At 41.9% G+C, this 23,724-nt stretch overlaps 1 protein-coding gene across 4 annotated transcripts in view; it reads right to left on the bottom strand.

The window, feature by feature from the left end:
• The window catches only part of LOC139923566 (RNA-binding protein Musashi homolog 2), a 280,792-nt gene that overhangs the window by 61,032 nt on the left and 196,036 nt on the right, over nt 1-23,724 (bottom strand). For all 4 annotated transcript variants that reach the window (XM_078283979.1, XM_078283978.1, XM_078283981.1 and 1 more), the window contains exons 8-9: nt 23,005-23,087; nt 9,636-9,750 (exon numbers count right to left, since the gene is read on the bottom strand). In XM_078283979.1, coding sequence (XP_078140105.1) covers nt 9,636-9,750; nt 23,005-23,087 — 198 coding nt within the window. The remainder of the gene's footprint in view (nt 1-9,635; nt 9,751-23,004; nt 23,088-23,724) is intronic.

Below are 23,724 nucleotides of genomic sequence, written 5' to 3'. Positions count from 1 at the left end.
TTTCTTACCATTTATTATTGCTTTCTTGTCTGTAAAGCACTTTGTACTGCCCTGGTATGAAATGTGCGATATATATAAAATTTGACATTTCCCTACAATTCAAATTGCTTGTGGAAGCATTTGGCTAGTTAGTAGAAGTTCATTTCAAATTCCCTTTCCTGTTTTCTGACAAGATAAATCATGCCATTTTACAACATTAGATTGTTTGATTTAGGTTTTGCATATTGTTTGTTGGACTTCTTCATTGTAAGTGGGCTTAATCCTTTGTTGAGAATATCACATCAGTGTATTGGCCCCCGCTGTTCCGGTGCCAATGGATAATGCTAACAGACACCCTCATCCCCACTGTTATTGTCACCATTGGCAGCAACGTTAGCTGTTAATTTGTACTAGTGAACAATTATCTGTGATTTCATTTGATTTTTCTTACAGCTGCAAGCATGTAACTAACATTAAGATGGTTTTTCACTTGTTTTTTTAAGAGTAAGTTTAAGAAGGAAGTGTGTTTATTAAGCGTGTGTGTGTGTGTATTTATTAAAAGTGAAATGACTCTATCAGCAGTGTTTGCCATGCTGCATCTGTTGGAGCCCGTCCTGGTCACGGTGGTAGATTAGATAGGGGGTTAGAGTGGGATGGCAAACAGTACGCATGCTGCCCGAGCTGGGGCGGTTGCCAGGTTGGAAGACGAAGAAACACCACGGCTAGGAGGCAGATGAGCAAATCGTTCACTCTGCTCCAATGGCCGTTTTATTCCTTTAAAAGTGTGTGTCTGTGTGTCAGGGAAAACCAGAAGCTTCAGTGGAAAACTGAAGCGGAGAATAACGTTTCCGCAACAGCACGAGCACACAAACAACAGATAGGTCCAAATAACACATCCTAAAACAAATAGAGGCCACAATACTCGAGAGAAAGAGAGAGAGAGAGAGAGAGTGGGCTTTTTGAAATTGACAGTGGCGGCTCGCAGCGAGCATCTGACAACATACATTTTCACTGCCTTCTATTTCAATTGGCACTCCCACTGTGAGGCTCAGGTTTGGTGCGAGTTCAATAACATATGGGGCTAGCAATGTGTGAGCAAGCTGATATTTTTTTACAAGGACCATGAGAACATTGTAAAATCTATCTGTATTGCCTGACTATGGTTGAAAATAACAACACATCCGAATGCTGGTTTTTAAAGCTGAACATGTGAAACAGTGGTTCAAAAGGACGTTCACTCCACTCCGACAGCCCTTGATTTTTTGCACATTTCGTGGTATTAGAAGCTTTTATTTTTCTTTTGTTAGTTGTTATTAGAGCCTTGTTGTACTCGGGTTTGGATGGCATTGTGTTATCTTCAGAGAGCTCACTGGAAGTGGAATCCAGATCCAGCTTGATAAGTGAAAAAAAACTATTTCGATAGGATTAATTACTTGTCCTTACCTACAGTGCTACAGTGTCTAGTGGTATCCAACTGGTGAACAGGGGCAATATGTGTTTGACATTTATTCAAGTTGGGTGGCATTTGTATATGGACAGGAAAATACATTTGTGATCATCCTTGTTTATTTACAAATTGTGATATACATTTGTGAAATTCTTTTGTGCATTTATTTATCTTTTAGACAATTCTGACCCCATAGACTTCGGCTTCAGTTGAAGTACTGAACCTTGAATCTCTATTGTTGACAGAGTAGTGATTCCAGCTGCACTGGATTCAATAGGCTGAGCCGCTACTGTGGACTTTTCTCTTAAAATGGAGTAAATGTCAGCCACTGAGGATAAGTGTACATGACACAGAGCTTTGTCTGTGACATTTAGCAAGCTGGCCCAAGAGTTTGCGTGTGTGTGTGTGTGTGTGTGTGTGTGTGTGTGTGTGTGTGTGTGAGTGAGTGTGAAGGAAACTACGTAAGTGAACATCCAGATTACTAAAAAATGGCCGACTTTGTTGGTGGAGTAGTTATTCATTTATACCTTTATAGTGTGGAACCAATTTCAGTTGAATTTAAGCTGCTGTTCTCTATTTGGCCACCAGGAGGCACAGTGACTTTGACAGTGAATTTTAATTTTAGTACATTAGAGCCAGTGCACTTTTCATAGAATCCGGCTGTATAAAAGTACTGAATTCTGAATGTGATAGCGGTGCAGTGTCGACAGCCTACAATGCTGACTTCTCATGCTAATGCTTCTGACTTTCATTTTGACCCTGAGATGACTCATTTTTGCAGATGAATTTGAAGAAAGGCATCAGACTATTAGTGGTTTTCAGCAGGGTTGTCATGTTGACAAAAATTCAGGCCAAACACATCGATCAGAAGGATGTGTTGTGTTTTTATACCAGGAAAGTTGAGATTGAAGGAAAGAGAGAAATGTATACTTGCTGTAATCTCGACCTCAAATGACTTTTGTATTGCATTCAAGTAATGAGACATAATGATATAAACCAATATCCACACATGCGGGCCAGCTGTGTTGCTGTTTTCACCTCTTTTCTAAAGCTTATTGTCAAATTCCGCTCCAGAACGAAGCTCCTCCCGGGTTAGCTTAGCTTTAGCCTTAATGCACGGTGCTTTGCTAGTTTTGTCCTTAGTAGGCCTCCGTAGTGCAGTGTCTTTGCTGTGCTTTATTTACAAATGTGTTGCGGTTTCTTTCACCCTCTAGTGGTCCGGAAATGTCACTTATTGCAGCTTTAATTAGAAATGTGTAGCCTATTTCCATTTTCCGTGTTAAATTCATTATTTGCCCAAAAAATGTGAAAGAGGTGTCATGCAGGTCTGTATAAATACCATACCCTAAAAACAAGGTACCCTACTCTGACAGCAGCATACTCCATCACAATTTGTAAAACGTTTAAGAAAATAAATAGGTGAACAAACTGATAGCTAAGACATTCAGGACTGATAGACTGATAGGACTAATAAGTTATGACATACTGTATATGTCAGTGTTTCCCCTACATGTATTCTACCATGCCATACTGACACGTAATATCCTTACCTGGCATGCTAAAAATATTTGCAAAAAATATTTAATTTTTATGCTAAATGGTCTCTGTAAGTAAAGATGTTATGGCTTTATGCTTCCTACCACAGTTAGAAAAAAAATACATAAGAAATATTGGAATATGTACATTCTGTATTAAACACATTTGTAAATACAGGAGCAAATCCATACATTTAGTTTCATTGTACAAGTTTAAGTGAGCACACACAGACACTTATTCTGCGTACATATTCTCTCGGTTCAGTTTGATCCACAAGTTAGGATAGTTATTTGAGGTACACACAAAGCAGCCTTTGCGCACACACATAAATGAACGCATGCTGCGGCACACATCCTATATGCACAAGGGAGTGAAAGTGTGTAAACACAGAGACTCCTGTGGTATAACACTACGTGGCTTTCTGAAATAAAGAGGATCTCGAATTGGAGAGCGAGGAGAGCGGTGAGCATTTCATCTGTCAGACAGTTTTCCTGGTGGCTGAGCAGGCTCGATGTGTGACAATAGAGTTGGAAATGATGTGAGAGAGAAGTGTAAAACACATGTCACCAAGAGTGTATGTGTGTGTGTGTGTGTGAGAGAAAGGGAGAGTGAGAGAGAGAGAGATTCTCTTTATCAGCTGAGAAATGACTGATTTATTCTGTCTGAGGGGAGATCGGCTCCACGAGGACTGAGACACGTTCAATATGAGAGCAACAGTAATACCAACCCGAGGCTGTGGAGAACGTGTGTGTGTGTGTCTGTGTGTGTGTGTTTGCAAAATCAACATGGCAGAGGTACTGACTGAGCACTCTGATAATATAATAAATATCAGGTAATACTGTATAATAATTTGCTCTAATTGTAATAAAATGTCCCCCTAAATGAGTTGAAAATGTAATAAAACCTGTTGTATTTTTGTTTTGTAATCAGTAGGCAGATCATGTAGCTATCCAATTAACTGGCTATCTCTCCTGCAATGGTTTTTGAAGCGTCTGAATCTGGCTTTAGGTCTCTCCATAGCAATGAGACCACTCTCACAAAGGTGAAATTCGCCATAAGGGCACACATTAGAAGAAGCTAGTGAGACCATAACCTCTTGTCGAAAAAACTTTATGGACTTTATAATTTTTGCGAGAAGTTGGGTTGTGGTTTCATTGATTTGCATGGAGTGGGGGTTTGGAGTCTTTTTAGAGCCGGCCGTTCACAACTCACAAACTTAGAAGTATGTCTATCTGCTGCTAAAAAATGGATGTCTAAGTTACTTTGACTAAATGACAACACTGAGATGCCAGTTGTTGGCCCTAAAACACAACAGAGTCGTGTTGCAGATGTCACTTTAAATTTTGGAGTCCCACAGTTAAAAATCTTGCCGTTACATTTGACCCAGCTGTCTCATTCGACTCTCACATCAAGGATATCACAAAGATAGCATTTTTCCACCTTCGCAATATCGCAAAAATTCATCCTTTGCTAAATATGGCTGATGCTGAAACCCTAATACCCGCTTTTGTTTAATCAAGACTCGATTACTGTAATGTCTTATTTCTGGCCTACCTAACTACAGTATTAAAAACTCTTACAAAATGCTACTGCTAGAATATTAACTAGATCTAGAAAATTTGATAACATTACACCCATCCTGACCTCCCTTCATTGGCTCCCAATCCATGCCAGGTCTGACTTTAAGGTGCTTCTGTTAACACAGAAATCGTTACATGGGCTTGCACCGTCATATTTATCTGACCTCATCATCCCTTATGTTCCCCCTCATGCCCTCCAATCGCAGGACGCTGGTTACCTTACTGTCCCTAGAATCAAGAAAAAATCAGAAGGCAGTAGAGAGCAGTAGAGTTCTCCTACCGAGCTCCCTATATCTGGTACCAACTCCCTCTTACAATTAGGGAAGCTAATTCTGTAGAAATCTCAAAACCTACCTACATACGACCTACCACAGTCTACCTTCTCCTACCTTAGCTTACGCAGTATTAACATAGGAATCTGCCATTGGGAACCCAGCATAAGGCTGCTCTATCTGCTGTCTGTCTGTCTGCCTGAGTATGCATGTCATGCTTGTACGGCTGTGTGTGTGTGCGGCTGTCTGTGTGTCTTTCCTTTTTCTGAACACAAGTGCTGTTTCTGTGGACATGAGCGCTGACCGCGGCCCATCTCTCCACCGCTTTTGCCTCTCTCTGCCTCATCTGTTTTTCTTATGTCACTGTCCATGTTACTGTCCATTCCACTGTGTGTCCAAAACTAGAAAATTTGATCATATTACACATTTGATCACATTTGTCCTGTCACCTATTGCACGCTCAGCCGTCCCGGTGGTTTTACATCACTCTTACATCACATCACATCGCTTGTGATAAAGGGCTACATAAATAAACAAACTTGAACTTGAACTTGTAGTAACATCTTCAGACTGATATTGTAATAATTAAGCAAAGTTACACCCCTTATAATGTAATAATAAGAAAGGCCCAGACCAGGGATTTCCTCCTGCTCCTCCTCCCCCATCATCATCATTTGTACAATATCTGATTTGTGTATATAATATATAATATTTATTCCAGCATTTATTCCAGCCTTTATTCCAGCATCTTTGCACTCTGCACCATTGCACTATTGTCCTAGTGTTGTTTACATATGCGTATATATATATATACTTTTTTTTTTTGAATACTTTTTTATATATATGCATATTTGTACATAGTAGTTAGATGTTTAGGTTTACCTCTGTTCATTTTGTTGTCCTTGTTTTTAGCTGTATATTTATTCTGTGTAAGTATATTGAGAGTAAAGAAAAAAACAGAGTCAAATTCCTTGTATGTGTACATACTTGGCCAATAAAGCTGATTCTGATTCTGATTCTGATAATTTCCTGTTAATATAATAATGTATTATAGTCAGAGAACAAAATTACAGAACAGGTTTAATTGTATTTTTGAGTCATTGAGAAGGAATTGTTATATTTTTACAAGTTCTAACATTATCTGGGAGTTACATTATCAGTCGCTACAAGCCTCCTCTGTTGTATTTGCCCATCTTCTCAATGAATAAAGCCTGTCGTTTTATCTGCCCCCGTTGGCTTGCTTTTCCCGACCTTCTCTCAACACCCTGAATTAATATGCATGCTAATGTACCTATTTTATGGCTCAACAGTTCACATTCACTTTAAAATCAATTATCCATCTGCTAAAGCCATGTGTGGTTGCGAAGGGCTTAAGTGCGTATTAATTTCAAGCAAACATACATGCGACTCTCTTCAACACAATAAAGATAAATAGCTTGATTAGGCACCGTAAACAAAAAGGAGCGCGGGAGAGGCCCTTTAATGAGTTTTCGGCATGTAAGGAATTACCGCTCCCTAAGTAATGAGCTCTGTGTAAGTTTTCATGCAAATTGCCAAACGGGACTGTTTCGCTGTCCCGCTTTTCGAATTTCATTTAGATAAGAAGCTTCGCATTAGCTCCAATAGTTTATACAGGCCCTGCTCTCTCTGCCCTCTGCTTTCCTTTCTTGACATTTAAAGGCAATGGTTAGAGAAAGCTGGCTTATGATGGGATGGTCGCCAGTTTGAATCCCCTGACCGGCTGGGAATATGTGGGTAGGAAGCCAGTAGAACACTGTCGTCTAACTGGGCAGCTCCCAGTGCGGAACTGTATGAATGTGAAGCAGGGTGTTAAAGCTGCAATAAGCAAAATGTTCTGACCACTAGAGGGTGATAGAGACTGCAACAACCTTATAAATAAAGCCATATACGCCCACTGCACTACGGAGGCCTACAAAGGACAACACTGCGAAGCTAATAGCTAAGCTAACCGTACCTACGGAGAAGTGTCACCGGTTACCAGTCTCACTTTGACATACCTTTCTCCCGCTGAAGCTTATGTGTGTTACAAACAATGGCAAGTGAAGAGGTAGGTAGCAAGTTTACTAAGTTTACTCCCTCGCTTCATCGATTCTGCCATTATGAGAATATTTTCAGGGATGGGAGGGGGAGAGCGCCGCTTTTAAACAGCGAGGGAGGAGCCAAGCTAGTTTAAAAAAAAAAAAATTGAGGAGCTTCGTTCAGGAGCGGAATTCAACAACAAGCTTTAGAAAAGAGGTGAACACAGCAACACAGCTGGCCCGCATGCGTGGATATTGGTTTATATCATTATGTCTCAATGAAATATCCACATAGCACATACTAGTTTCAGCAATATTAGACCTCATAAGGTCTGATATCACTTATTGCAGGTTTAAAGGAAAAATGCATGGAGCTCTATCACCTTTCCCTGGATAAATGAAGGATAAAAAAAATGGAACTGTTTGCACCTAAATTCATACAAATGTTAATCCACTGGACTAAATCCATTGTAAAGTGTTACCAAAAACTAATTTAGAACAGATACACATACATATACAGCATACATATACTAGGTGCTGAGCTGGAACTGACAGTCGATAACTACAAAGTCGAGGCTTTGAGTATGAAGAATATGAACGAACCAAAAGATACTGGAGCTCTGACAAATCAGCCTCCCCACTCACTCAGCCAAATGGAACTCTATATCCATATCCTATTATCTGGCATTTTAAGACCAAGGCAGATGAAATCGCTTATTCATAATTTAATAATATTTAAGTTTCCCCCTCATTTGGCTCTGTAATATTCTGTTGGAAGTGGGGGGTCAGGGTTGTGTGTGTGTGTGTGTGTGTGTGTGTGTGTGTGTGTGTGTGTGTGTGTGGGGGGGGGGGGGGTGGTATGGCTGAGTATTAGTGGCGTATTTGATGCGAGGTCTCCCCCTGTGAGGAATGATGCTTCATGAAGCCAAATAGCGGGCGTGGCCGACCTATCCCCAAGCCCCCATTAGCCGACAGCATTTGGGATTGGGCGCCAAGCATCAAACGATTTATTTGCTCCAGTTGCTTTCGGCAGCCGATCAATCTCTCCATTAATTAATTCTTGTCACTAACACAAAGGGTGAGGAGCTGAGATGTGAGGTGTGTGTGTGTCTGTGTGTGTGTGGAGGGGGGTGGGGGCTGAGTCTGTCTGTCTCTGGTGGAATCCATGACTCCATAAGGGGGGGTTGGTACCTGCCTGCCTCTGTGCATCTGACAGCAGCATCAATCTGTAAAACTTCCTCTCCTCTTGTGTCAAGCACTCCAGCAGACAAAGACCTCTGCCAAGCGGTGCTGCTGTACCTCTTCTAGGGATGTGCACGAGTTAATTTAAAGTTGCATTCACACACGCATTTATTCACACTCTGGAACATTTAGTATTAATTTGGTTTGTGCAGGTCTGAACAATGCAATTCAAACTCAAATAACCACACCGAGACGCCTGTAAATGCCAGTCTCAGTCCTGTTCCAAGTGAACTGTGGTGTGGTTCTTTCGGAGTGAGAACGTAATTCGAACCAACGACAGAAAACGACCCCAAAACACACGGTTTTATGGGTATAAGGAGTTGGACGTTGGCATCCGACAGCCAGCTGTTCCTCCTGCTTGGAAAGCCTAGCATAAAGTAATCGGTTTGGGATTTGTTTTGTTGTTGTTTTGTTTCATGATTGATACTATTGTCAAAATGTTGTAGATGCTGCAGCCTCATTCCTACAACTGCAACACACTGGTGCCAATAACCACGTTATAGCACTCCCTCTCATATGTTATTGCTTAATTATTGCTTAGAATCACATCACTTTCTGCCCTCGGCTGATTGGTTGCATATCTTTATCAATCATGTTGGCAGTGAGGGTCTCAGTTCAAACGGTGCCATCTACTTTGGCTAGCTCCATCTTCCTGGCTGGTAGAAATAGCTGGATGGAGCCATAGTGCTGTCCACTGAACCACATTGGGCTTTTGGGAGGGTTTTTTAAATGACACCAGAAGCCTTCCATTGGCAGGTCTGTGCCATAGGTCCCACTAAGACATTTCAGCTCTACATAGCTCCACTTCCTTAAAATGTATATCAATATTTAAAATAAAAATGTTAACAACCAAATTACAAAAGTTGATGCTGATCTCCGCAAACAATTGTTTGATGTTTTTTTAAATCCATCCCTAACTTCTCACCCTCTTTCTTCCTCCCTGGTGATTATCTGGCATCTTGCTCCATCAGTGGAAGTCATACACAGAGTTTTCCTGCCTGTCAGCCCTACAGTGTGGCTAGGTTTACTGCCACTTTGCCTACACTATGGGAGAGTTACAGTTGACATCAAAGCTCCTGGAAGACAGAAATGTCATTGTCTGAGGTTCAGTCAGTGTCATGGTTACACGCAGATGATGGAGTGGTGGTGGTGACTGCACACAGGTAGAAAAACGGACCGATTCTATGCCTGTGAAGCTTTGAATTACATTTATATGATGGGAGGTGCGGATGGGGGGATTGAATTTTTATATACGCCTACTGGCACACAATGAAATAACCACTAAAATGCACTGTTTTCCAATGTGATTTTGACATAAAAATACACACAAAAAAAAATGTATTGTTAAATTGGTCTATGTTATGAAATGGAGCATTAGCTAACAAGGTGAAAAAGTCATTTTTCATTTCACTGAGACTTTAATGACTGTGTCCAAGCTGGTTTGAGAAAAACTGCTCCATGAACACACAAACATGCATGTATGCCAACAACACAGACAAAAATGCACAAACACACAAACACACACACTCAGTGTACTTACTCAGCATGCCCATGCCCAGCATGAAGGCGTCCATGGTGTATGGCAGGCCCCTGGCCCGGCCTCGCGTCCCCGGGGGGAACATCACCTCTTTCGGCTGGGCCTTCTTGCATTCTACCTGTGGAGTGAGGAGAGCAAAGACAACAATGTTTCTGAGTGTAACACACAGCAGTGTTTTTCATTTCTACTTGGACTGAACCTTTATTTAAAGCTCTACCATACACAACTTTTGACATTAAAATAGGATATATTGTTTGGGGCGTACACCATTTGCTTTGTGTCTTATGGGCGTGGCCAGCGGTGAGCCGGTTGTGGCTATCAAGGCAAGGCTAGTGGCCACAGAGCAGGGAAGTCATAGCAACCACAACAATGGAGGAAAGCAGCAAGGAAAGAAAGAACAGCGAAGCTAAACATTCCAAAACGCGGTCAGAGTTGGTTTTTTTGTTTGCAGATTGGCTACGTTCACCGTCTGCTTCTTCAACGCCTGCGGTGACTTTACAGCCGCTGGCTACATCAGCATCAGGCTAGATGCTGCTTCAAGGTAGACGGCTCATCAAGGTAGACGGCTCATCATGTGTTGACAAGTGACAAATGTTGGAGTGGGAACTTGACCAACGGAAGGGGAGGAGGGCGGGACTAACAATCAGGGTTCCCGCATCTTCTTAAACATCAAATTCAAGGACTTTTCAAGGACTTTCCAGGCCAAATTCCCTCAAATTCAAGGACCCAACACGGCATAGTTTGAGACACGGATCAAGGTTAATTACTGTTACAACACTGAGAATTTTTAGAATGAGAACTAGCAGGCTTTACAGAAGGTCACAGACAACAATTAGTGTGAACACTTCTCAACTGTGCTGTGTTACAGTGATGGCAGACTATGTGGTCTCTTGCCTTCTCTAACACAAATATATAAATTCAAGCACTTTCAATGACCCATGTCTATTTATGTCTATTTTCAAAAACTTTCATGGCCTAGATTTTTTTTTCTTGAATTCACAAATTTTCAAGGATTTCAAGGACCCGTGGGGACCTTGAACAATACACTTCCTACCTCAAGGAGAAAAGTTGTACATTGTAGCTCATCGTCACGTCTTTCTCAACATCCGACCATGCCCATAGGCAGCCCACCACCCCTTAAAGTCTCTGTCTCTCTCTAACACACACCACCAACCTCCCTTGTACTTCTGCAATCCCCCTACATCACTGTCATTGCCTTTATCAGGGAGCATATCAGAAACACTAATTTGTCCTGGAATGCGCCAAGGCCATTTGCTTAAGGTCAGAGAGCCTTTGTTTCAATGGCTCTGCCAATATCATCATTACACCCCAATCAATATGTTGGAGAGGGAAAAACACAACGTGGCAAAGGCCACTTTACCCTTCAAAGTTCTTGTTTAATTAAACACAATAGACAGTGCTGGAAATGACTGGGAGGGGGGCTGCAATTATTTCCCAATCAAGTGGGTGCAGGGAAGTGGCAAGGAGTGGGCGCTCTGGGGGTCCCAGCAGCGGCCTGAGCCCACTTGCTAATGGGCATGGAGACGCCTGCTATGATGGGGGTGGCATCATTAGCAATGGGCCATTTTAAGAGGCCTGAGCAGCGTGTCCCCTGTTATTACTTAACTAATTACAGATGGGGATTCAGCACTGATGAGGTGCCTCCACTCTTAATGAAAATATGAAGGAGGGGCCCTGAGCTAATGGAGCATAGGTGAAGGGGCTAACTGGCCGGCTGGTTGGCCGGCTGGCTGGCATCATTATCGGGGTAGGGAAGAAGGAAGAAAATGCGTCTGTTCAAGAGCGCATCTGTGTGTCTGCGCTTTCCTTTGTGTGCCTGTTAAGACTGCACAGAAAGAGAATGGTGTGCATGTGAGAGTTCCCCTCCATGCAAGACAGTTGCTAATACCTTACAAGGCCCAAACAGTGTGCAGATCGACAAACAGGCAGTCAGCCATCAGTAAATGTCTCTCAGTGGGTGGGCATTAGATTGGCAGAGCCACCCACCCCCTGGCCCCGAGGGCAGACGGAGAGTGGTGGGTGGGCCTGTGCCACCTGGCAGGGTGCAATTAGAAACCCCCCAGGTGGCAGTCAGTCAGTCAGTCAGTAAGGCCAGCAGTCAACCAGGCAGCATACTACCTCCTCACTGACCTTTCCACTGCTCAATCCCCTGGTGAGTGCTCACATCATACTTATAAAAAATGCATGACTGTGTGCAGATATGCACACAGACCTATCAAAAATTAAGGTGACTCTCTCATGACACTCTAATGCCATGACTTTTTCTAACATGCCAACCCCAAGGTCCAGAAAACAGCAGGCAAACCCATCTCAGCCGTATGAAACTAAATCCTTTATCATCCAGAAAATGAAATGCTAGGAGCTATCGGGGTAACCTGGACTGCTGTCATTATCCTATATTACAAACTTCCCATTTGCAATTCAAAACGAGAAACCCAAATTTGCCCCCAAAGTTAAAGTTGAAGTTTACTGGAGTTTAAAGTGCATTTATCGACATGGTCTCAACACACTTGCAATGGTTAAAACCAAATAAGTTCAGTTCAAAGAGAAATTAACAGGTGACGGGATGCAGGCTTGGAGCACATAATCAGCTTGGACAGTTTCCAGTGAAATTACTGTAAAAGACTTAATGGTCAGCTTTTCATTTTCATTTTCACATAAGTTTTCTTGCGGCCTTGGTAACCTGGGTGGACTCTGGGCGGCCAATTTCCTCTGGCTCACCCCTTCCTTTTTGAAAAAAAAAAAAAAAAAAGAAAACAAACAAATTTGTTTCTGTTTAAGATAAAGCCCTTTGAAAAGACCAGAGAAAGGCAGAGAAAGGGCGAGAGAGAAGGTGGGAAAATGGAGAATTCTAGTGTATATGCTGAAGTGTACGACACTGAGGATTCTGAAAGCACTGATGTGCAAAACAAGAGTGGCTAAATTTGCAACCAGCCCAATAATCCTTTAATAGTCCTAATTTAGTTTAATTCCAAATTAAATTATCATAAACACCTCAAATTGGAGTAGAGTAATCCAAACGGCCCTGGACTGATTTAAATGACTATGCGGTTGAGTAAGAGGACAAACTCCTTGATAATCCATACCATAGAAGTGTATTAGGCTGTTGTGTGGCAAGTAAATGCCTAGCTACATTTCTGCTCTCAAATATTACAATACTTGTCCTAGGTAAGACAATTCTGGATCAAGTGTTAGATCTGTGTGATCCATATGATGAAGATTAAATAGAAAACAAATTGTAACATGGTCCATTCTCTGACATAGTTTTAATATTTGTACATGCTCGGCATCTATGTACTTACAGGAGAATCTTTTTCAGGCTTTGTAAAAGGTGTCAAGGATACAAAAATAAAGCCGACATGGGTTTATGATACCAACTGCCAATCTCTTTTCCAGACATGTTGCTCCAACAACTTCTATACGCTCCACAAGACATATGATAGACACATACTGATCAATATTCTACAGAAAGCAGATATCCTAGCCTACAGCAAAGGCATGCAATGGCACTTTTCTTCACAGTATTGATGTGCTGCAAGCTCCTATAGATGACATTGACGATGACTACAATTAACATGATTATCAAATCCATGGCGTCCAAGTCCTTGGGGAGAACATTCTTCCAAGTTGTCTTAGAGAGAATAAACTCAAGAACGCAAGAACAGAGAACATCTTTACAGTGACATGGACTGAAGAACAGACAACATCTTTCAAGTTTGTGATGGACTGAAGAACAGAGAACGTCTTTACAGTTTGAGATGGACTGAAGAACAGAGAACGTCTTTACAGTTTGTGATGGACTGAAGAACAGAGAACGTCTTTACAGTTTGAGATGGACTGAAGAACAGAGAACATCTTTACAGTTTGAGATGGACTGAAGAACAGAACATCTTTACAGTTTGAGATGGACTGAAGAACAGAACATCTTTACAGTTTGAGATGGACTGAAGAACAGAACATCTTTACAGTTTGAGATGGACTGAAGAACAGAGAACGTCTTTACAGTTTGAGATGGACTGAAGAACAGAACATCTTTACAGTTTGAGATGGACTGAAGAACAGAACATCTTTACAGTTTGAGATGGACTGAAGAACAGAGAACGTCTTTACAGTTTGAGATGGACTGAAGAACAGAACATCTTTACAGTTTGAGATGGACTGAAGAACAGAGAACATCTTTACAGTTTGAGATGGACTGAAGAACAGAACATCTTTACAGTTTGAGATGGACTGAAGAAGAGAACATCTTTACAGTTTGAGATGGACTGAAGAACAGAACATCTTTACAGTTTGAGATGGACTGAAGAACAGACATGCAGCACTGTTTGGGTGTGATGCTTCATTTTTGCAATGCATCTTGGGGCTTCCCATTCATTCTCGTAGCCCAAGTCACTATCCAATGCATCCTCTATATTTATGGGGTGGCAAGTAAACTTCTGGGATCTTTATCCATCCTATGTTCATAGCATTCTTTTATTTTAAAATCATACTTGTAATACATGAGAAACTACATCAAATAGAGGACACAACAAGAACACAGATTGAGAAAGACATTGTGTTTCTGCTTCAGGCAGCGAGTCTGCTTCTATAAACATTCTCCCAAGAAACCAGAGCTGGTGTTTGCTACCAGCTAGGGGAATGGGACACAAAGTAGCCACCATATTATTTGAAGATGAAGAGTAGGACATGCCATTTAAGCTGGCTAGGTATTTGACTGCTTCTCATTTTGGTCTCAAGGGGAATGTTAAAAGAATGGACACACTGCCTTAAAGGAACATTCCATTCTGTTAGACTGTTATATATCATCAATGTGTGATGTTCAGTGCATTCCAAGAGTTATTTTGTGATGAAGTGTTGTAATTTACCTTTTTGTTGTATCCATTTTAGTTACAAGAGAGAAAATTGTTCCAGTCGAGAAAAAGCGAGAGCCCCTTACTCCCTTACAAAAACCAAAACCTCACATTTGCCATTAACGTTTTAAGTCGTTGAAAATTGTCCTCCTATTAAACTGCATTGTAGCTGTGCTGAAAAATATCAGCATGATGTCACGTCATCTATGTTTGGCCATTTAACCACGGGAATAAGACAAAATACACCACCAATCAAGAAAATGCACCCAGGAATGCAAGGTAATAGCTGTTTTAGGGTGTATTTACCCTTTAGTGCGGACACAAAGCAAATTTCTTCTGCTTCCTTTATAGCGGCTTGTCACTATAGATATACAGTACATGTGTGACTAGCAGAACATCTGGAATGTATTGGAGGAAAACTGCCTGTATAGGAGACTAATTGTTAAGTCCTTTTTCCTTATACACATTTTCAACAACTAATCGGGTATACAACTACTATTCAGCCAGGTCGAGTCCATAAAACATGAACGCAGTCTGTGTGACAGAGAAGTTCACACAACTGAGCCATCCTCCCATCCCTCTCTGTTTCTATGTTGTGCTGAGTAGCTGCAGTGCAGAGCTGCTAGAATGACTCATCGACCCTCATCTGTCCCACAGTAACACAATGAAATTCACTGTACCACAAAAAACACAGCCACTGGGCAAGTCATTAACACAGGCCAGTGAGCTCCAGTGTAACTGGGACCGCTACTGTATCTGTCATAATGAGCAGAGAATGCAGCAAGGTGAAAATGATATTAGACTGACTGTGTAAAGCTGCTAGAATTTCCTGGTTGAGATATAAAACTGAAATAAATAACAAACGAAAGAGCATACTGAATATGTGCATATGCATACTTAATATTTTGAATAACCTTTGGTAGAGAATTTCAGTATTATGATTATTCCATCTAACATAGTGATTTCCTTTCTTGAGGGGTAAGACAACACTGATATAGGAGGCTGTGTACCTCTATTCTACACACATCATCCATAATGCCCCAACAATGAAACAAATCATTAGCTCTCTGAAAACACGACAGCTAAGCTCAGCTAAGCCCAGTCTACAAACCTAGATCAAACCTGTAAGCGCATTTCATCCTTCAAAATGAGGGAAGAAACCATGTAGCCGTGTAAGGAAGCATTCCTTACACTGTATCTAAAAAGCACAAATCTGGCTGATTACTAAGCATGGACTACTACTACTACTAAGTGATGTAGTGATAAATAAAAAGGTGGGTAAACTATGACCTTCAGTCGGTGATCATCATAACACAAACAAGTACTAATATGAACAAAAATACATTTTAATTTCCGAAAACTATTAATTTAGGCTTTTTTTCCGAAAAACTTCACTAGGAAATTTCGCATGTTGGCAGCCCCAAATAGCAGTGAGAGGTTTGGATTTGGAGGACTTCACTACCCACAAATCCTATAAGGTGACATCGGTAAACTAAATGTTTTCTTCTTTGAGTGAGTGCTGTTCACTGCTGTTTAGGAGACACTTTCGGATTTCACTCTGAAGTTTCGGTTGGTCACTTTGTGTGTGTGGAGAAGATTTTCCACCAGAGACCATACCTGGAATTTAATTTAAAAATAGGCTGAATCTACAGCGTCTCAATTAGTGGGGATGGGACGCTCTTCTCTGTTGTAGCCCCACTTTTTGATTTATGCTGATAAGACAGATTTTAGCATAAACATCTTGCTTAGTGCAGCTTTAGAAGATCCTCCAATAACTTACATTGCTTTGTAGGGATGTGGCGATATATCGAAATTCAATGTATCGCAATACAAAAATGTGACAATATGTATCGTGGGGCAGAAAAATTTTATCGTGATATTAGTTATTCTGCTGTAGTAATCACAAATGAGACGGCTTGACCATCACAATTTCAGAAGCTCTCCATCCAAATTATATTATTGTCACTTTGTAATGACATTTTAAAATTGTTGTTTACATTCTAGCGAGCCAATGCCATCGCTAGAAAGATTTGTGGCTCAGAAATAAACAGAATTCTGCAGTCTGCTTTGTTGTCATTGAACTTTTATTTATTACATCGTATTGCGGTTGTATCGAATCATGAACCCCATATTGTGTATCGAATTATATCGTGAGATAAGTATATTGTCCCATCCCTATTGCTTTGATATACTATGATGTATCCTGTGAATTTTCATTTTAAAGATTTATGTCAGCCTAAAAAGGCACTAAACTGAGTGTCAATGTATTTACCCTCTGCCACATCCCTTGTTTTCAGACTTTTGCTCTTCTGTTTCCCTATTAATGGCAGGGAAGCATTATGACTACCGGCTGCTAAACCCCTGCATCCATCTAGACCACCATGGGAAAGGTTCAGTGGCTACAATCTTTTCCATTTGTAAAGAGAGAGGGAGAAAAATAAAGAGAGAGAGAAAGAGAGAGTTGCTCCTAGCCTGGAGGCAAGAGCACTCTGAACTTAACACCCAGGCATTATTCATGGTAACTTGAATTAGATTACATGGGAGACAGGGGGTGGCCCTCCCCTATACATTATTAATACACTTACAGTGATCTGGCCTGATGCAGAAATTTATTTTTTTCCCCCCTTCTGAAAAATAGAGAAATGCTGTCAGGGGCTATTTATGCTTCTAAAGAGAACATCTAATTTTCACAACCACTGTACTTTGTAGGGAAGTGCTGGTAAGAAAAGGTGTTTGTGTGTGTGTGTGTGTGTGTGTGTGTGTGCATCTGTACTGTTGTTCATATGTGTGTGCCCTTGCCACAGAGCAGTAAAGGGGTCTCTTGGGGTGACGCAGAGTGCCTTCCCACCTCAGGACCCTTCCTATCATCTCACCTCCTTGCATCTCTCCTCGCCACTTTATTGCTTTCTTTTTCTTTATGTGTAACATCAACTCCAGTTAGGGAGCCATAAAACCCAGTTAGCTTTACAACACCAGTCTCCAACTGCTGCTTTTGCCATTTTGGCTCGGGCAATTATGTGCAGGAAACTGTTCTCTCAATCTCTTTCCCTGTCTGTCTGACTGTCTCTCTCCCTCTGTCTCTCTTTCTCTCTCTCTCTCTCTCTTTGATGTGTTGCTTTGATCATGCTCCTATTTTAAGCAGTAAATTTCCCCATCCATGTGTTTTGACATTTCTGGTTTAAAAGAGCACTTTGTCAATGGCATGCTCCATTACAGCTGGCTGAATGGCTGTAATCTTTTCAAATATCACAATTCACTTCCATTAGTCAAACCTACTCTTAAACATCGTCGAGCTGTGGGTAAACAGGCATGCATGATGCGGCCGCGCACACATACACACACATACATACACACACACACACACACACACACACACACACACACATACACACAGGGCGTTGAGTGCTTGCATCAAGATAGGCAAAAATCAACTCATGATAAGTTTTAATTGGGTTAAAAAGGTTTTCAACGGCTACTGGTATTATATCACATCTATGTGGCTTGGTTGTGCCTCTCTCTCTCTGTCCTTTATGCACCCAGGAACTAGCGAGCCTTCCCTCCCTGCTCAGGATGTCAATGTCATCCGACAGTAGCGTAGCATCAGCTCCGGCCCAGTGAAGGGGATTGAAGAGAATTCTCTCCTCCTCCCTCCATCCCTCCCTCTCGGCATGGCTGATGTGCTGATGACACTGCGGGACATAGGTAGGACGATTGGACGATATCCAAAATGTAATATCGCGATACTATATAATATATAGTTGATGCTTGGATGTATGATGTACACACACACATATAAGTGAATAATAGCTAGTTATTGTTAATTTAATTTTTAGTGTTATTTTCCATCCTCTACAAGGTCTGTGTGATGGTAAGGTATGTATGTGTGAAAGACAAAAATGAGTGTGTGATACAACGGACACACACACTCTGCATACGAAGGACGACCCAGCTGAGTGCTTTTCTTCCCCCTTGACAAGATGTGTTTGTATAAGAGTGCGGTGATTATAAGACCGGCGCCGTCCCAGAGGGAGGCTGGATGCCAGGTCAGATGGTGGATGCATGTGTAACCAACAGACGGCCTGCATATAAATACACCTCTCCACTAAGAAAAATCAACGCTTCTCTTCTCTCCTTCACAGTCAAAGTGGGCCCATTACCTGTGAGGGAGAGTGTGCGTGTGTGTATGTTTGTATGTGTATGTCAAAGAGTCGAGAAAACAAATCTCTTTATCCCGATTTCTGGATTACACAACATGGATGGATGAGGTTCACTCATCTCTGTTGATGCTGCAATCTAAAACCTCAATCGCTGACAAGTGCACCGAGTGAAGGAATGGTAGAGGTGGCGAGAGAGTGGCAGTTTGAGTTGTAACAGCTACTGACATACATTGATAAAACAGTTACCCTAGTTTCTTCTCAGGGAACAGATATCTACACAGAGAGTAAAAAAAAAAAACAGAGTTCTCCAGCTTTCTATGTGGGGCTTTTCACTCGATCACCTCGTTCCCTCTTTTTTCTCTCTTCTCCTTCTGCTCTCGGTGCATCTCCAGATGCCTGCACTGTCAGGAAGATGAACACTGAACGGAGTGGATGTCCAAGAGCCTTCTCTCTCTGGCTGTTTCAGTACGTCTTTCTTTTTGCTTCCTCATCCTTGCCATCAGCCAAGGCATCTCTCCCCCTGTTTCCCCTGTCTCACTTACTTATCATTTCCCCCTCCATCCTTACTGCTAACTCTCCGTCTCTCTTCTCTCCTACTCTCCACCCACTCAATCTGGCTCTGGATTCTCTGCCTTTAAAGGATGACTGTTGAATGTTTAATAGTAAAGAAGGCTTGGCCAGGCACTGTGCCAGTTTCACAACACATGCCTTCCACTGAATCTACAATCAGCTCTTCACACGGAGCCTGGGCATCTCTTACAGAGAGAGGGGGCACCTAAAGGTCACAGTTCCAACAAAAAGCCACTGAAGGAGCAAAGATGACCTTATTTGATGACTGAAGTCACCCTTAAAAGTTGAGGGTTTAAGGGGCACAGATGGCGAGGTCGGAAATGGTGGCCATAAAAGCCTGCTGCCAGATGCATTAGGCTACTGGCAGGATGCTTCCAAGGCCAGGAGACATCATAAACTGCATTTTTGACACAATTATGGCAACTTTGTGGGAATGAACAAGTCAAATAGAGGCTTTGCAGTTGCATCACAAATTTAGCAACCACAGCTGGCGCCATCATGGAGGTACACTGGTGAATTGGAAATAATGTGTAAAGGGTCTATGTGCTCATATGTGCATTCTCTCTACAAGCAGCACAGAGGTTAGCCGTAACAAAGGCTAACGTTGAATACAATAACAAAATAATGAATTAAAAAACGTGTAGGCGATTTTCCTAGCAAGGTGTTCTAATGGCGGAACTGCTATTTACGAGCCACTTATTGTTGCTATTGGTTAGCTAGAAGGCTAACTAGTCAAGATAGGTGCATGACGTTAGTGTTTTGGGGGGGCGTAGGAGGGTCTAACACTGGCCTTCAAACGACAACAACACAGCCTCGGCCTGCTCCTGTGGTTTTGAATGCAGAAATCTCCGCCGTGAGTTGTTCACTTTATTTTACTCACTACCATTCAGGAATCTCTGCTGATATTTACTAGCCTATGCTTCAGTAAAGCAGACATATTACACATTTAACCTTTAATTATACAACAAGGCAGCTAGAGAAATAGCCTATCTGAAAAAAGACAGTGGTGGTGTGAGTCCAGGTCCACCCACTACTGAGTCAGCTAACTTAACCTGAACAAACAGTTGGTTTTAGGCCAGAGACATTATTATATTGAGGAGACACTCTTATCAGTTCTGAAGGGGAAAACGCTAAAACGTAACGCTAAAGATGGCGGCACCAACAACACAAGACATGCCGCAAAACTGGCCAATCTTTGGGTGCATATCATAAAGAAAATCCACCAATCATACTTTCAGGTTCTTTTTCAGGTAGCTAACTAGCCAGCAGGCTAATTTAGCAAAGCAACTGATGCTGATGTTTACATGCAATAACTAGCCACTTGTAATGCTAGCTTTATTAGATACATTAGCTTGTTAATAACAAGACAGTAATGATTAGCTGACCAGATACTATATGGTTAGCTAGCTAGCTAACAAGCTAACATTAACTAAACAAAAAAAATGATCAAATGTATCAGTGACAAAATGATCAGTTCCTAGTCAAAAAACGCACAGAAATTGACCATGTCTACTGACTTCATTTGAGATGGCCGATAAGTTCAGAAATGTTATCAGGAGAAATGTTAAGCCCTCTAAAAAATACACATTAGCCTGTGGCTAGTATCTTTGAGTCTGGCATAGTGCAAAATAATTGTCGTCATTAGCCGGAATTTGAATGGGGGCTAATAAAGAGACAAAGTGCCTAGCCTGTACCATGTGAGTCAACCTCTCACTTAAGCCCTCCTATCCCTCCTTTTCTGAAACTTTAAATAGGCTATATGACAATTTGTTCTGAAATGCTTCATAGTAAATTATTGGTTGTTGAGTATTTTTACACACTATGTAGTCTAACAGAGAAGCAGACTCATAAACAACCCACAGCCTGGGTTTCCTGCACAATCCAAGCACTAACATTATCTGGGTTCCACTGCAGGCCAGTGCACTAGGATTATCACAATGCCTTTGGGAAATAGGGGCTTGTACTAGTCCACACCGACAGCAACCAACAAAAACAAATTAAAAAATACAGCTATTCCTTTACAGAGCAAGTGGGAACTCAGTATTAATGCCTGCGAAGGCTGGAATTCCACCCCATATTTCCTCATTCTTCTCTTTCTCGCTCTCTCTCCATTTCTCTATTACTCTTCTCTCGCCTGCCCTCCCCTACTGGTGTTAACGATGCATGCAATTCCCCTGTAGCCCAATTTAATGCGGGCCAGTCGATGAGTGGTGTGGAAGGAGGATAGGGGTAGGAGGGTCTCCATGGGGAGAAATCGACTAAAATAAAGAAATCATGGCCGGCACTGGTGTGCTCCCCAAACAATAAAACCATGTGATGCGCTATCATGTGAAAATCAATAGCTAGGGGGTCTGGGGCTTCTTAACCCTGTCTGTAACACCGTGTTGTCTGGCTGATGGCAGGCCGGGTTATATGCTGACTCAGTGACAACAATAAGACCCAGGGAAGAAAAGCTTGCATGGGCGGCACTGTGAGATCATCTTGCAATTAGAGATACAACGGGACAGTGAGAGGGTTTGTGGGATGCAAATGCGTGTGTGTGTGTGTTTGTGTGTGTGCGAGCAAGCAGTGTATACTTTGAAGGGGAATGAGAGGGAGTGACAGCCTCTGGATGGACACATTTTTAAAAGCACCCTTTGATTAACTGTAGATTCTAAAGAAGATGAGGTGCAACACCTGCTCGCCCACCATCCTCCTTGCTCAATTCTAAAGTGTCTCTATGTGAGTGAGTATTTGTGCGGGTGTGTAGAATACCATTATAGTGTTACAGCGTTATACTGGTGAATAGTAGGCTTGGGCTGATATTCTATATTATCGTATTTTGTGATATTTCCCGCGATATTGAATAAAAAAACAAAATGAATCATACGTGAAAAATTTGTCTTTGTCCCCCCAAAAAACTGGAAAAAAACCAACAAAAAAAACTGAAAAAAACAACGTTATTACAAAACAGAGTCTGCACACTAGAAATGTGGCGTTTATTACCCTGCGATAATAGCATATATCGCGATATTTTGGCTGGACAGTATCGCAAACTTAACGTATTGTAAACTTTTACATATCGCCCAAGCCTAGTGAATAGGTCTAAGACAAAAAGGTATTTCTGAGGTATTGAACTCAGATGTTATGCCTGGTAGCTCCAGGTCTATGGTTGATCATGCAGAGTACATGGTTTAGAGATGTTCATGGAAATGGTTTGGATCAATTTTGCTTCTATGAAACTGACAGTTTCATAGAAACGGGCTGTTTCACGCCCCTGGCCTAAAAACAACCGGACAATGATTTAGGCATTTAGGCATTCAGCTAAAGATCGGCAGCAGGTTAAGGGACCTCCTCTTCCCCTTCGGCCCCAATGCCACAGTGGGCATTGGGGCCGAACAGGAGCACTTTTTTCTCTTAAAATGACAAACTTTCAGACACGGCCAGTCATTCCGGCCTGATTTGCAGTGCATCCCGGCGTGGAAATGGGACATGGGGGCAGAGGTAGGGCCAGGTTGTTCTGCCCTTCTGCGTGGTTCGGGATCATACACACAATTTCATGGTGGGTGATCGGTTGCACTGAACACACCGCCGACCTCCACCCCCCTCATCCCTCAACATCTAGGTGGTGTGTGTGTGTGTGGGTCTGTGTGTGTGTGTGTGTGTGTGCCAATCCCCATACTGACCAGCCCGATATCAGTTTCCACCACTACCGTTACCGCTGCGCTAAGGAGAAAATCAAATATTAATCCAGACCCGTCTTCGGCATTCTGATAGGCGAGGGGAGCCACTCACCATTTTATTATTGATTTCATGAAAATGGATCTCGCAGACTTTCTCCACCACATCCTCAATTTCAAAAGTTACAAAGCCGAAACCTGCAGAGAAGACAGAGAGGTAGAGAGGACAATGGTAGGAGGGCAGAGAGAGGAGGGAAAGAGGAAGGAATAAGAAGAAAAAGAAGAAGGGAAGGGGGGGTGGGGACGACACTCGGTTAAAATTCCACAAAAGCACGATCCGCTTACAGCTAAGACCACTCATTTCTATCGATTAAGAGGTAGAAATGGAGCCTTTCACCTCAGAAAAAAGCTCTGCTTTCACAAGTCCAGTGAGCTTTATAGTCCTGGTTCAACAAAAGCCCCTTGGCAATAAAAATGATACACTTCTCCCTACTGGAATAACCATATTTTGCTCTCATGTGGAGAAAAGGAGGGGAGACGGCCATAAAGCCCAATAAAGGCCTTGGACTGGCATATGAATTTCATTGCAGATATTTTCTGTTGCTTCGCTAATATTTCATTATAAGCGCTTTAGGCTTGCATTAATGGCAGAACATATCCAGCATTATTGATACAAATGAACAAATGAACACTCTGAGGTAATTGGGAGGTACAGTATTAGAGGGTAGTCTAACGACTCACTGGCATTAAACTCAATCTGATTAGCTGCAGGTCACACAGGAATACATGGGATACAACAGCAACACATGCACAGTACACAAAGGTATATTTTTCT

Source organism: Centroberyx gerrardi, chromosome 6 (genome assembly GCF_048128805.1).
Source record: "Centroberyx gerrardi isolate f3 chromosome 6, fCenGer3.hap1.cur.20231027, whole genome shotgun sequence".
Lineage (NCBI taxonomy): Eukaryota > Metazoa > Chordata > Actinopteri > Beryciformes > Berycidae > Centroberyx > Centroberyx gerrardi.
This window is presented reverse-complemented; position numbering and strand designations above follow the sequence as displayed.